The sequence below is a fragment of the Carassius gibelio genome, chromosome A9 (assembly GCF_023724105.1).
Source record: "Carassius gibelio isolate Cgi1373 ecotype wild population from Czech Republic chromosome A9, carGib1.2-hapl.c, whole genome shotgun sequence".
NCBI lineage: Eukaryota > Metazoa > Chordata > Actinopteri > Cypriniformes > Cyprinidae > Carassius > Carassius gibelio.
Window position 1 is genome coordinate 14,609,301 of NC_068379.1, and position 13,263 is coordinate 14,622,563.

Consider the following 13,263-nt stretch of genomic DNA (forward strand, 5'->3'; position numbering starts at 1 on the left):
GCCAGTGATGTTGAGGAAAAAATGGCAGACAAAAGAGATGTCAGAGAATGAAGCGGGGGATGGCGAGTGGCCCCAGGGGCCCTGTGTCTCCTGCTCTCCGTCTCTGTCTGCATTCACGTCCTGACCCGTTAATGGGATTTCTCCAGTTTCTCTCCCTATCAGTTGTTTTTCCGGCCTCTCCTCCATCAGATATGGAGAACCTGTATGGTCGTCTTGGCTTTATCACCTCTCTTGTGTCTTTGTGTTGTGTGATTTTTCTCCCGTCTCCCTTCTGCCACCTTTCTTTGAGCTTTGAGCTCTGTGTGTTTGGTTCATCTTTTTTGGCTTTTCGAGCAGTGACCTAATTTCTTCTCTCTCCCCCTCCTCACTGTTACATTTAGACAAATATCTTACAAAGCATGTGCACTCTGAAGGATAGCTCATGCTTGGACCGTTGGGTCTGGCCATAGAGGACTCAGCAGGTCACAGCAGGATGGATGTGTTGGGTGGATTTTTGGAGGAGGGAAATAAACCACAAAGCATAAGCGAGGAAAGGAAGCGTGTGCAAAACGCTTTGTTTCCACAAAAATATTTTTTCAACAGGTAATAGTAAGAAATGTTCCTTGGACTGAAAATCTAGCAAATTACTAGAATGATTTTTGTAGGATCATGTAACACTGAAGTCTGAAGTAATGGCTGCTGAAAATTCAGTTTTGCATCACAGGATTAAATGACATTTAAAAATAATAATAATAATATTTTTTTACATTTTAATTACATTTTTTAATAATATATTTACAGACATAGAAAACTGCCATTTAAAAATTTTTAATTTTTTGATTTTATAATCAAATTAATAGTTCACGTGACATCAGTTTTTGTCTATACAATAAAAATCAGTGGTGTCCAAAAGCTTCTGATTGGACCCCTGATGACTGTCAAAAAAATGTGTACAATGTGTTCCACGGAAGAAAGAAATGCACTCCCCCCTCTCTCTCTCTCTCTCTCTCTCTCTCTCTGTGTGTTTCTGTTGTGATGATGGATGAGTCTGCCTGCCATCATCAGCATTAATCACAGCTGTTAAACCAAAAACTGAATTAATGGACCTTGGTCAGGGAACGGTCATATCTGAATTAATCTGGTGCACGTTTACTTTCGTCAAAATTAATAGACATGCTAAATGAATACTAAGTGGAAGGGGTTGGTTGAAGCATGTTCATGTCTTGTCGAATTAGTGTAAAACACACTCGATGAGATGCTTTAGCTGCATTAGGTTCGAAACTGAATAACCTGCTTATTTTTCATAAGCAGCATAAAAAAAACAGGTGCTGTTTTTAGGTGCTGTGGATTATGGGATTGTGACGGGGCTAAACAGGATTTCGGGAGCTTGTGTGTTTAGATTTGTTTTTCTGCATTGGTTGAATTAGTTCCTTTGCTATTCCAGACTTAGAGGGTGTGTGCTATTAGCTGCTGTTTGCGGTGTGATCTTTGTGCAAGTGGAAAACTGCTTTATGGTAATTTTCTCTAAATAAAGGTAGAAGCTGACAAGATGGATGTTGATAATACAAACACACACACACACACACACACACACACACTGCTCCAGTATTAATTTCAGTCTCACTGAGAGATTATTGGATCAGCTTTGATGTTGATTTGAAGTTCATCTGGGAGCTCTTCATGGCTGTTATGAAGACATTTCATGCACATTAATAAAGCTGCTTAAACCGTTGTTTGAATTATATATAGCGCAAGGGTTGTTCTGAAAATAAAAAGAAATTATTTCCCCAAATTTTTAATAGCACTGTTCTCCTTACAATCTAAAACTGATCATCTATTTGAATATTTTGCAATGAACTTCAAATATATTGTATTTTGTGAATGTTTGGGGTCAGTAAGTATTCTTAAAACATAAGACAAATACTAATAAGGTTTATATTCTTTATTATTTTTTGATTCCAAAAAACATGACATACTTGGGTAACTGAGGACCCAGAAAAAGTAGCCAATCACTGTTCTGCTCTTACTCTTTCTCATTTTTCCCTCTGTTTCTACAGAATGCAGAAGTATCTGTCTTCGAGGTCAACATCCGCTTCATTGGAGGGCTTCTGGCTGCATACTACCTCTCTGGACAGGAGGTATGCTGCTATCATTGCTTATTGATTTTCATTTTGTTTCATTTCTGTCTGTGCTGTTCAATTTCATAGCTATTTCAGATGAGGAAGGTTTGTGCAGGCAGCCACACAGATGAAGATCTGGACAGAGAGAGTTTATCTTAGGGCAGTGATGTTGGCTCGGAGAACTAAGAACAGCTTTTTCAGGGGAAATAAATGTCCCTCTCTCAAGCCCATGTTAATTAATGTTTCCCTTCTGTCTTATCTGCCCATGGACATTAATGGAGAATGACACACATAGTCTCTCTCTCTCTCTTTTCTCTTATCACTGGGCAGCATATCTCTACCACTGCATATCACTGTGTTCTCCTCTTAGTCTGAAGGTGAAATACAAAGGAATTAAGCTGCAGCCATGCGGCACAGCCTCATCGCCGCTCCACACACTTCATTAGATGTATTTAGATACTGGACGTGGAACTCGCCACACTTGCATATAAATTCATGCCTGCCTGCCTCTCTGTCCCAAGTGACCTTTTGTTCCTTCAGTCCAGTGTTTTGACACGCCTGGGCGTCAGGCCTCAGTGCCCAGTGCAGTCACACGTGTGTGCTGTCACATTCACACGGTACAGCTGGGGCTGAATGTTGGAGGCAGAGTGTCCAATTTCTAGTGCTTGTATTTCCACTGGCAAACATGAAGAGAGGTGATCAGATTAAATGAATTATTTGAAGAATCATTAAATATCATCTGGATTAACTGTGCATTTATATTTCTCTCCTTACTGTAGTTTTTTTAAATTCCTATTTTTTTTATAATAGGGAATATTACAGATTTTTTCTCTCTGTATTTTAATATTAGCCATTTATTGGTTTTCGTTTGTTACAATTATCTGTGTTTTGTTATCACCCAGAACTACCTTTTATTTCAAGGCCTTAATTCCTTACAGTTATTTGAGTCACTTTTACATAAAGATGTGCATACTCTCCTGGTAGATACGGTTGCTTCAGCATTATGGGAACCGATGCCTCTTTCTCCATTGACAGCTATTCAAAAGCCTTTTCGAAAGTACTGAGTGCCTGCCCAAGAGCAAAGATGACAGTTTTAAAATTGCTTTCTCACAGGGGATCACGCAACAGCCAAGCGGTTGCCATATGATGTATAGGGATGCTAATGAAAACCTTTCTCCAGGTATTATACTCTACATCTCTTTGGTGCAGGCAGAGTTTCTCTATGTACTGTATGTCCCCTGTATGCAGTAGAGGTAGCATGGAGCAAGGGTGTCATAGAATGAAAAGCCATGCCTCTTTAATAAGAGATTTTTGATCGGGCAAGATAGAGAAAGCCATCGGGGGATGGAGGGAATGAAAGAGTGTCCAGAGTAGAGAGAGTTGTGGACTGGACTGATGTGCAGCTGGTTTTTCTGGAGAAGAGCATCTGATCGGAAGAAAACAGAAGACTCCATATTTTTATCAGCTCTGGAGGTTATCTCTCCTATGCAAGACCACATCCTCCATCCTTTCTCTTTCTCTCTCTCTCTTATCAGCCGGATCTGTGCAGTGATGGATGATGTTTACTCTGCTGTTCCTCTGTCCTTTCTTCCACTGTCTTTTGGTCTTCTTGTATTCTCTTTTATACTTTCCTTTCATCTCTCTTTTTTAGTCTTTCCCCCTTGTTCTTCAGATCCTCTCACCCCGGTATCTCTTGACAGTGTTGTTTGCTTCATTGACAGCCATCCAAAAGTAGTTTTTAGTATAGGTTTTTTTTGTTTTGTTTTTTTACTTTTGAACAAATATAAATGATAAACTTTCACTATATAGTTAAATTAATCAATCAATGAATCCCCGGATCACATGTGTACTGAACTGTGGAGCTTGGTTCGTACAGATCAAGGATCACCTGTGATTCGGTCAACCCTTGGTGTGTTCTTTTCTGAGAATAGTTTTTTGTTTGCAATGTTTTGTTTTATTTTTTCTTATTCACTCATATTTTATGCCCACAAATAAAGGGCCTTCACATAGTTAAAGGGAACTTTTATTTAATCAAAATTTAATATTAGTATAATTATTCTTAGGTTAGTAATTTGTCATATTATTTGAATTAGTTTTTTTATTTTTTTTTCTGAGGTTAAGACCCTTGTAGAATATAATTTTCCAGGTACCTCACCAGCAAGCCAGAAATTTTAGATGACTTGTAGATGTCACATCTAACTGTAATTTTCTTGCAGATCCAGACAGCGCTTTTCTTGCCTTTTGAAAGGCAAATTCAGATTCAATCAAATCTAATTATCAAATATAATTTTTTTTACCTTCTGCTCCTGCAGAAGCTCAGACATTTTGGCATTCGTTGTGAGATGCTTCCATTACTGTGTTTGACAGCCTAATTACTGCATGAATCAGTAGATTTCTCCAAATGCAGTGCTGTCGGAGGTTTTATTTCTTAAGATTCCTTCAAGCCATATAGGATCATAGAAGTTACCAACATGGGCAAATATTTGTTCTCTGTCTTGATTTGCACATTTATTCCATGCAGAGATGGTGTGAGGAAATGGTGTTTACTCCAGCTTTCTCTCTCTCACCCTCCCCATCACTCTCTCTCTCTCTCTATTGATGCGCTGTCCTGTGGTTGTATATCCTTTCACAGTGGTAGAGAATATGCAGTGTCACATTAGGGAGCAGTGCACACTTCTGTTGTCAAACACGGATCTCATCAAAAGCAGAAGAGAGCCGCAGCCCTGGGCCCAGCAGAGACCACATAAGGACAGAGATTTAAAAAGGGATTTGATGGATGAGAAAATGTTTATCAGATTCTCATCTGCGTGTTTGATGTGCTGTAGACTTTGGTCATGCCATCACCTATCAAATCTCCTCTTGAAATACAAATGACTGGCCTTTCTAGACTGATATTTTCTTAGAAACATATATGGTTTTTCAGCCCTTGATCTGTAGCTGAGATTGTGTCCAAAACACTCTGGAAATTGCCGTTTTATGATCTGTCAAGTTAACATCATTGAGCGACTAACAAGTGTTGACTTTGTACATGTAAACCACCAGTGATAGCATTTAGTTTGAGATCCCAGCTGTGGTTTGGTTTGCCACACTCATCAATGTAAAATGAGACCTGCAGTATGCATCACAGAGCTAATGCAAGACGAGAATTTGTGGTTAAAGAGTATATAAAATATATATAATTTGTTTAATTTATATTTTAAAATTTTCAATGACCGTTCAGATCGTTTTGCTGGTTAAAGCGCTTACACCTCGACTGGGATCACTTTGAGCCCTTTGAAGCTGCACTGAAACTGCAGTTTGGACCTTTAACCCATTGATCCCAATTAAAGTCCATTATATGGAGAAAATTGTATTCTAATGCATTACAGTAATGGGTATTTAAGGGAAGATGCAATGATTTTATTAAAATATTCCATAAATTGAGTAAAGCACAGTATCATCATATAAACATAATTTAAAAATATATTATAGTGCTAAGAGATTTTTAATTACTTGTAGGCTTAAATAATGCTAAATAGTGCTTGAATTGTGAAAAAAGCACTGAATTCATGATTAATGAATCTGAGGAATCTCCTGAAAAGTAATCATATGTAGTTCATTCAAGAAAAGAGAAGCTTCTTAAATTAGGTTTGAATCTTCTTTTATTATTATTCTTGTGCATTCGGAGTGTTTTTCCATATCGACTCTTAGCTCTGTAGCTCTTACATTGTCTCTTCTGAAGCCATGCAGTTTATATATAAACCTGGAGCAATCATTTTTTAAAAAGGCAGAATATGTGTTTGAAATGTAAATGTAGAAGTGCACTGACTGTCCCTATATGCTTTGAGCAGATGAGAAGCATTTTACTAAACATTCTCACAGATGACAGCCTAATTTCTTCATTAGACGACGTCTCTGATGCTGTGATCTGATTGGCTGGACTTGCATTAGATTGGCTGAGTTTGTGCCTTGGTTTCTGCCTTGATTGGCAGCTCCCAATTGTGCTGCCATGACGACGAATAGAATAAAAACCAGGCAGAAGGTTTGTCATAAAGACTGCAGATGCAAAAACATACTGAGACCCAGAGCAAGAGAGAGGGCAGACATCCAGCTTTAAGCCTGGAACCCCGTGGATCCCTCTATACAAACACTCAATCCCTCCATTTCCAATGTGTTCTCCATAATCTCTTTATATGCTTCCATTAGATGTTTAAGGAACATCTCAGACTGAGGTTTCCATAGCGTATGTGTGTGTGTTTATGAACCGAGAGCAGAAGCTGTATCGTGGGGAATGTCCATGGTCATTGTTTATTGTTTATTGTTAATTTGGATCCCCATTAGCTTCCACAAAGTGGTTGCTAATCTTCCTGGGGTCCACAGAGTTGCACAATACAAAAAATCATTCAAACAAATAAAATAATAACAAAAATACAATTGCTAATCCAGTCACATCACAAAACTATACCCATACATATTATATCCTCATATGTGTAATAACAGGATCATCTCTGGTGCTTATGATCCGCATCAACCAGATTAGGCTTCAGCGCCGGAATCTGCATTCTGGGAATTGCACACACTCACAAACACACGCCACTCCAACTAGTAATCCCGAGAGAAGCACTCATTCAGTCTAAATTAGGCTTCTATCTTTCTCTCTGCCTGTGTCTCACTTTTCTGTTTTCACATCATTTCTGTACTCTGTCACCCTTTTCTTGTCATCCTAAATAAATTGCCATCTGAGTGACCATTTGCACCTGGTGCAAATAGTACTGGACACGGACAGCATGGCAATTTGCACCCAAGTAGTTTGCTAGAAACAAATAACTAAAGAATAACAGTTTTTTTTTTTTTTTTTTTTGGTTTAATAGAAGTGATGAGAATGTGCAGTGGTATTTTGCAACATTTTCTTAACCTATCCCAACTTGTTTTTCTCCTTCTAGATTATGCTTCATAATCTTAGTTAACTGTATGTACAGTATATACATTGTTTTTTTAAAAAAAAAAAAATAAATACTTCTGTTCAGCAAGAAAACATTAAATTGATTAAATAGTAACGTATATCACAAAAGATTTCTATTTCAAATAATTTTCTTTTGAACTTTCTATTCATTCAAAAATCCTGAGAAAATATAGCATGATTTCCTCAAAAATATTAAGCAGCACAGCTGTTTTTATCATTGATGATTATAAGAAATGTTGCTGAATAAGAACAGTGTTTTCTAAAGGATCATGTGATAGATACTACTGAAAACAGCTTTGCCATCACAGGAATACATTACATTTAAAATATATCCCTTTTTTTTTTTTGTAGAAAGACAAGCATAAAAATAGCTGAAATCAAAATATTAAATGTCACAGATGTATATTTACGTTGTAATCCACTATTTTATAGAGGGCGGTCAAAATGACAATTTTCCCCTGAGATTTGGAGCCAAATTACAGGGGTGTAAAAATGACAGGGGTTTAAATTTTTACACAGACATCGGTAGGTCTTTCAGTAAAATCTGTTGACTTTAGCAATCTTTGTTGCCTTATATCCCAATTGTGTCTGTTCAAAAATGGCAAAAAGCACTGTATATGATTTTATTTTTATTTTTTCCTCAAGGATTCATGCCTGTAATTCAAGGAGTATTAAATATATTTTAATATCCTTTTAGATTCTGGTTCATAACAAACTTTACTTTTGGTATATTAACCTTAAAGGACCCACGGTATATGTATAATTCTGTTGATGGTAGGCCTGTTGCGATAATTACTATATTTACTTATCGTATGAAATATGGACATATTATATGGACGCAATATTGACCACTGTCTTTACATGTTTGTTCAAAAAATATTTAAGCTATCCCACTGCATCTGTCCTTCAGGTCAATTCATATGTTCGTGAAACAGTTTGCGATGAAATCGATATCTTTGTCGTAGTATCATTTCAACATTTAAGGGTAATTCCCAATCTCTATGAAATGAAATCAGCTTCAGTTTTACCCAGGTGACACTTTATAAAGTGGCACTCAAAGTTATATTAAATTTCAACAACACAGACTGGTTTAATGATGACTACTCAAAGACAGTTCCTTGCTGCCACCTATTGCTGTAAAAATGTAACAACATTTCCTGATGAAATTCCTGTGCAAACAAGCACAAGTAATATAGTCTCGGTTTGCCAGTACCTACTACTGTGAGAAGACTTTCAGTCATTCAGTGTAAAATGAGAAGCAAATTAACTGACTCTCACCTACATAATATCGTGACTTTGTCAGTAAGTCAGGTATAGCCCAATTTGGAAAACATTTGAAAAAATATCTCTCATTAGAGGTCACTGATTTTGCAAGCATATAGCTGTGTTGCTTTTCTATTGAATAACTTTATTAGGCATTGAACTCTATTGTACTATAAATGGTAAGTGTTTCTATGTTTTCTTTTATACCATAAGTTTAATTGAAATATCAAACTTTGAAAATAAAACTGCATTAGGTCAAATACAGAGTAATGTTTTGTATTTTATTAATTCATTTTAAAATATTATGAAACTTTTCATTTGGATTGAATACAGTCTGGTATAATGTAGTGTTTATTTTCGGCCTGCGGCCCTCAATCAAGTTAGATTTTTGGCCCATCGTAGAATAAAGTTTGGCCACCTCTGGCATAGAACATACCTGTCTGAGTGCCATAAATAATATATTTTTTAAAGTTGTCATGCCTGTAACTCTTAAAGTATTCAAGATCTGTTAATATTCTCTGGTTGAGTCTACCTTTTTCTACCTTTTTTTCTTTGTTCCCCAAAATTTTCTTTTTACTGTGAATAAAGTAAATTTTAAATTGGCTCCTAATCTCAGGTGAAAATTCTTAAAAATATACACGTCTGTGACATTTAATATTTTGGGTTTAATCACTGTTTGTTTGTCTTTCTACAGAAAACTATTAAAAAAATAAAAAAATTGGAACCTCTGGTTAAGTTGACACAAAATTATCCATCTGCCTTTTTTTGTCCCCAAATAGGGTTTTATTTAGCATGTTTTCTTTTTACTAGACCTTTTATAAACACAGCATTGTGGTATTTCTGTCTGTATGTGTGTACATAGGCTGTGTACACTCCTCACACTTCTATTCTAGTGAATTGCAGAGCATTTTAATAGACTCCACGTCAGTGGCGTGCACATCTGTAAAATGGGCCAGAAATAAAAACCTTTGCAGTGTCTCGGGCAGCTGTGCGGTTTGTCTAATAAACCAGAGGCCTTTTCCCTGCTACGGCTTCATTTAATCTTCCATCCTAAAAACACGATCAACCGCACCGCTCCGGCTCTGACATGAGCAACAGATCTTACCCTGTTTAGAGGAGTCTGGCTGTGAGTCATCAGCACAAGATATTTCCAAGGGATTTTTGCTGAAAAGCACTTAGTGGGATGGCAGACGGTCTCGCCGAAATTATGATGACAGTACTTTTGTATAAAAAAAAATTGATTGGTGCTCATTTGACATTGATGACTCTAATAATCTGTGCTGTTGGAAAGGTGAAGTCAGTCTTTCTGTGTCTATGCTGATATATGTCCATGAAGTGTCTAAATGGACTTGAGTATTCAAGATATGCTTTTATCCAACTTTTAACCACCTAAAGCAATCCGAGTGGTTTGAGAGACAAAGAAAGGAGGAAAGAAAGAAAGTTGTCACCACTTTCTCATCCTCATGACAAAAACATGTTGTTCAGTCATTGTAGCCTGTCATAAAGGATAGGCCCATCTTCTTTTTGAATGTGGCCATCTGCAGCAGTAGTTGTTGTTAAACTGCAGCTGTTGGAAAAGATTGTCTCAGCTCAAAATGTGAACTTTATGACGAGGCCAAATAAACCCCAGTGCATCATCTCTATTCAGACAGTTTGTGAGTAAATACATTCAGGTGTTGTTCATTGGGTATTTATTCGGTCTCAAATGTGTGTTCTCACTCACTCACTCTGGTGTGTGTGTTTGTGTGTGTGTGTGTGTGTTAGGTATGCAGAAAATCTTTACAGGAATATAATAACCTTTGAGAATGGAATGGCACAAAATCTGAACGTGGAGACTTTTCATGAAAAATGTATCAATCTTAATGGACCTGAATACATTTTCATTATCATTTTTATAAGCCCCTGACATGTTTTTGTGTGACTCACCCACACAGGTTTCTCTTTTTTTTTGTTCCCTTGAGCTGACTTGATTCTTTCTGTCCACCTGTGTGCTTTGCTTTGTCTCCCTTGTGGTTCATAATGTATTTCTCTCCTCTGTATGTCTCTGTCTCTTTTAGGTTTTTAAGTTGAAGGCTGTCCAGCTGGCAGAAAAACTGCTTCCTGCCTTCAACACCCCAACAGGCATCCCTTGGGCCATGGTCAATTTGAAGAGGTATGTTCCATACTCACCTTCTCTTTCATGCCTTCATCCTTTCAATTATTTTTTCTCTCTCTCTCTTTGCTTCTTTTTTCTCATGCTTTCTGTCCTCCACTCATTGTCCTGATGGGGGCTGCCACATAATGGAAAGCTGTTAGACCTTGTGCATCTATGAAAGTCCCTGTGGCTTTCTTCCCGTTTAACTCGACTTTCCACATAATTTCATTAGAATGAAATGGAAAATTGCACAATTAATCTGCAGAGCGCATTATGAATTTACATGAAGATTTTTTTTTGTGTTTGAGGAGGGAGGAGGGTCAAATCCAGTCTGACACGGCTTTTGTGAATTAATTGGGTGTTTAGAAGAAATTGCTCAGGAACAGACGAGACCACCGCATTTTGGGTGTCTTTAATCCGGAGGGGAAAAAATGACGCTGTTTTATTAATCTCCATGCATGTAGAGCAGCCTCTCACAGTTTACACACACACTCCAAGTGATTGCTGTGGATACGTTCTGCATGGAAATGAGAAATACAAGCAGAGCACAGGATATTGGACTTAACAGGGGAATGATGGATGGCAGTGTATCTGTTTGGAGAGGGAATGAAGTAATTTGACTTAAATGAGCTTGCTGTAATTCCTCTTTGTCTACACACTGCAGGTGTATAAAGGTGGATGTTTGCTTTAGGCTAATAATGAACATATTATATGTAAATGTCATGTGTTTCCCCTTCTGTCTGTTTCAGTGGAGTGGGGCGTAACTGGGGCTGGGCTTCAGCTGGAAGCAGTATTCTGGCTGAATTTGGGACACTGCACATGGAGTTTGTGCACCTGACATATTTGACTGGAAACCCTGCCTACTATCAGAAGGTATGCTTGAGTGTTGTGTAGCTGTGTTTGTGTCCTGTTGTGAACTCTGTTTGTGTTGTGGTTTAGGTGATGCACATACGGAAACTGTTGGCTAAGATGGACAGACCCAACGGGCTTTACCCCAACTACCTGAACCCACGCACAGGACGCTGGGGCCAGCGTGAGTACCTCCCACTTACATCCTCTCTTCTGCAGAAACATCTCTCACTTTCCACAAAAGGCATTTTGTGAATTCTCACACTCTATGAAATAAAGAGGGTTATAGACACTCACAGCATGAACTTGATGCTATGCTGGAAGATTGTACACATGACTGCTGGGAGAAATGATGCTTTATTAGTAGATGGAAGAATTTCCTATTATTCCTAATATTATCCCAAGAAACATTTGCTATTATAAATGTTGAAAACAGAAATTCCTCTCATGATTTCTGTGGAAACCATGATAATTTTTTTTTTCAGGATTCTTAAATGAATAGAAAGTTTGAAAGTACAGCATTTATTTGGGGGGAGACTTGAAAGATAGTGTATATGACTAACAAATGTAAGATATAATGACAACTTGGCAATCTGAAACACACTGGATCCGACCCTGCAGGCCGTTCTTATTTTTGAGCCCTGTTTCTGTATTCTTAATGCTGCAATAATCATAAGAATGGATTCAGGTCCAAAATATCACTCTGCGAGGTCTGTTTATTGACACAGATGATTTTCATAATCCCTCTGCCTGGATTTATTATTCTGTAAATGTGAAATACGACAATGGCAGTTTATCCTCATCTCCTCACTGATCAACGAGCTTTAATAAAGATGGGATGTGAGGAAGTTTCTTTCTTTATATGTAATTAGTAATTATGTGTAGTGAAAACACTCCACTGTGTTTTAACCAACTCTTAATTACTGAGAGAGATGAGGGTTTAATTAATGCCCTGCATCTAAAGGCTAAACCTGATCAACACTGTGTGAACAAAAACACTCTCTCTTTCTCTCTCTCTCTCTCTCTCTCTCTCTCACTCTCTTTCTCTCTCTTTCACTCTCACTCTCACGCTCACACACATCTAAAAGACTAAGTCCAGTAAAGTGTGAGGGTGTGTGTGTGTGTATCCAAAGGGGTAGAATGTAATGAAGTTGTACTAGTGATCTATTTTCTAAATGAAAACTCGGAGTGAGTGACAGTCCATTACAGCCGAGTATTATTCCCTCTCCAACACTGCATCTGCCCCTGTAGACCCTTAAAGGGACATTTCCAAAACATTCATGTTCTCTCGTCATTTATTCTCCCTTCATTTCATTTCAAATTACTTTCTGTGTGTTCAGAAAAATGTTCAAGCTGCTATTTTCTATACAATTAATGTGAATGGGGACCGTGTATCACATACAGCTTGGACATTGTTCTAAACATCTCCTTTTGTGTTCCAGTCAAGTAGGATGCGTCAGGTACTGACAGAACATACATTTTTGTGTGAAGTTCTCTCTGTCCACGTCTCTACAGCTTCACCTCCAGGAGCCTTTAGGTTTTAGATCCACATCTCCTCCTCAACCCGTCATTCTCTCTCCATGACCTGTCCATTTACTGTCGGCCAAGCCTCTCTGTAGAGATTTTCCGCCTGGATCTTTGATAGTTACTCAAATCCACCCTGCTTTGAGGGCATTTACTTTTCAGCGGGAGGCCGTTAGGGATTTGTTTTTGATTGGCAGAAGTGAAAATCCAGACATTCGATGACTGTCAGCCATGCCAGAGTAGGCTGTGAAATAAAGGGTAAGATGAGTCGGAACCATTTCTGCTTCATTCAGTCTTTCCACTGCCACAGCTTTTCTTTTTTCCTATGCACATCAGACCATCTATTTATTAATCATCACCATTGATAGTGTTTATGATTTTATTATATTTATTAGGATTTCTGCCCGCTTTCTTTCTGTGCTTTCTTGTTCTGTACCTTTTTTCTATATTTC

The 13,263-nt window shown here is 37.8% G+C and overlaps 1 protein-coding gene across 2 annotated transcripts in view; it reads left to right on the forward strand.

The window, feature by feature from the left end:
* Positions 1 to 13,263, forward strand: part of LOC128019693 (mannosyl-oligosaccharide 1,2-alpha-mannosidase IB) — a 76,711-nt gene that overhangs the window by 53,247 nt on the left and 10,201 nt on the right. For both annotated transcript variants that reach the window (XM_052605814.1, XM_052605813.1), the window contains 4 exons: positions 2,037 to 2,117; positions 10,362 to 10,456; positions 11,188 to 11,311; positions 11,378 to 11,471. In XM_052605814.1, the coding sequence (XP_052461774.1) occupies positions 2,037 to 2,117; positions 10,362 to 10,456; positions 11,188 to 11,311; positions 11,378 to 11,471 (394 nt within the window). The remainder of the gene's footprint in view (positions 1 to 2,036; positions 2,118 to 10,361; positions 10,457 to 11,187; positions 11,312 to 11,377; positions 11,472 to 13,263) is intronic.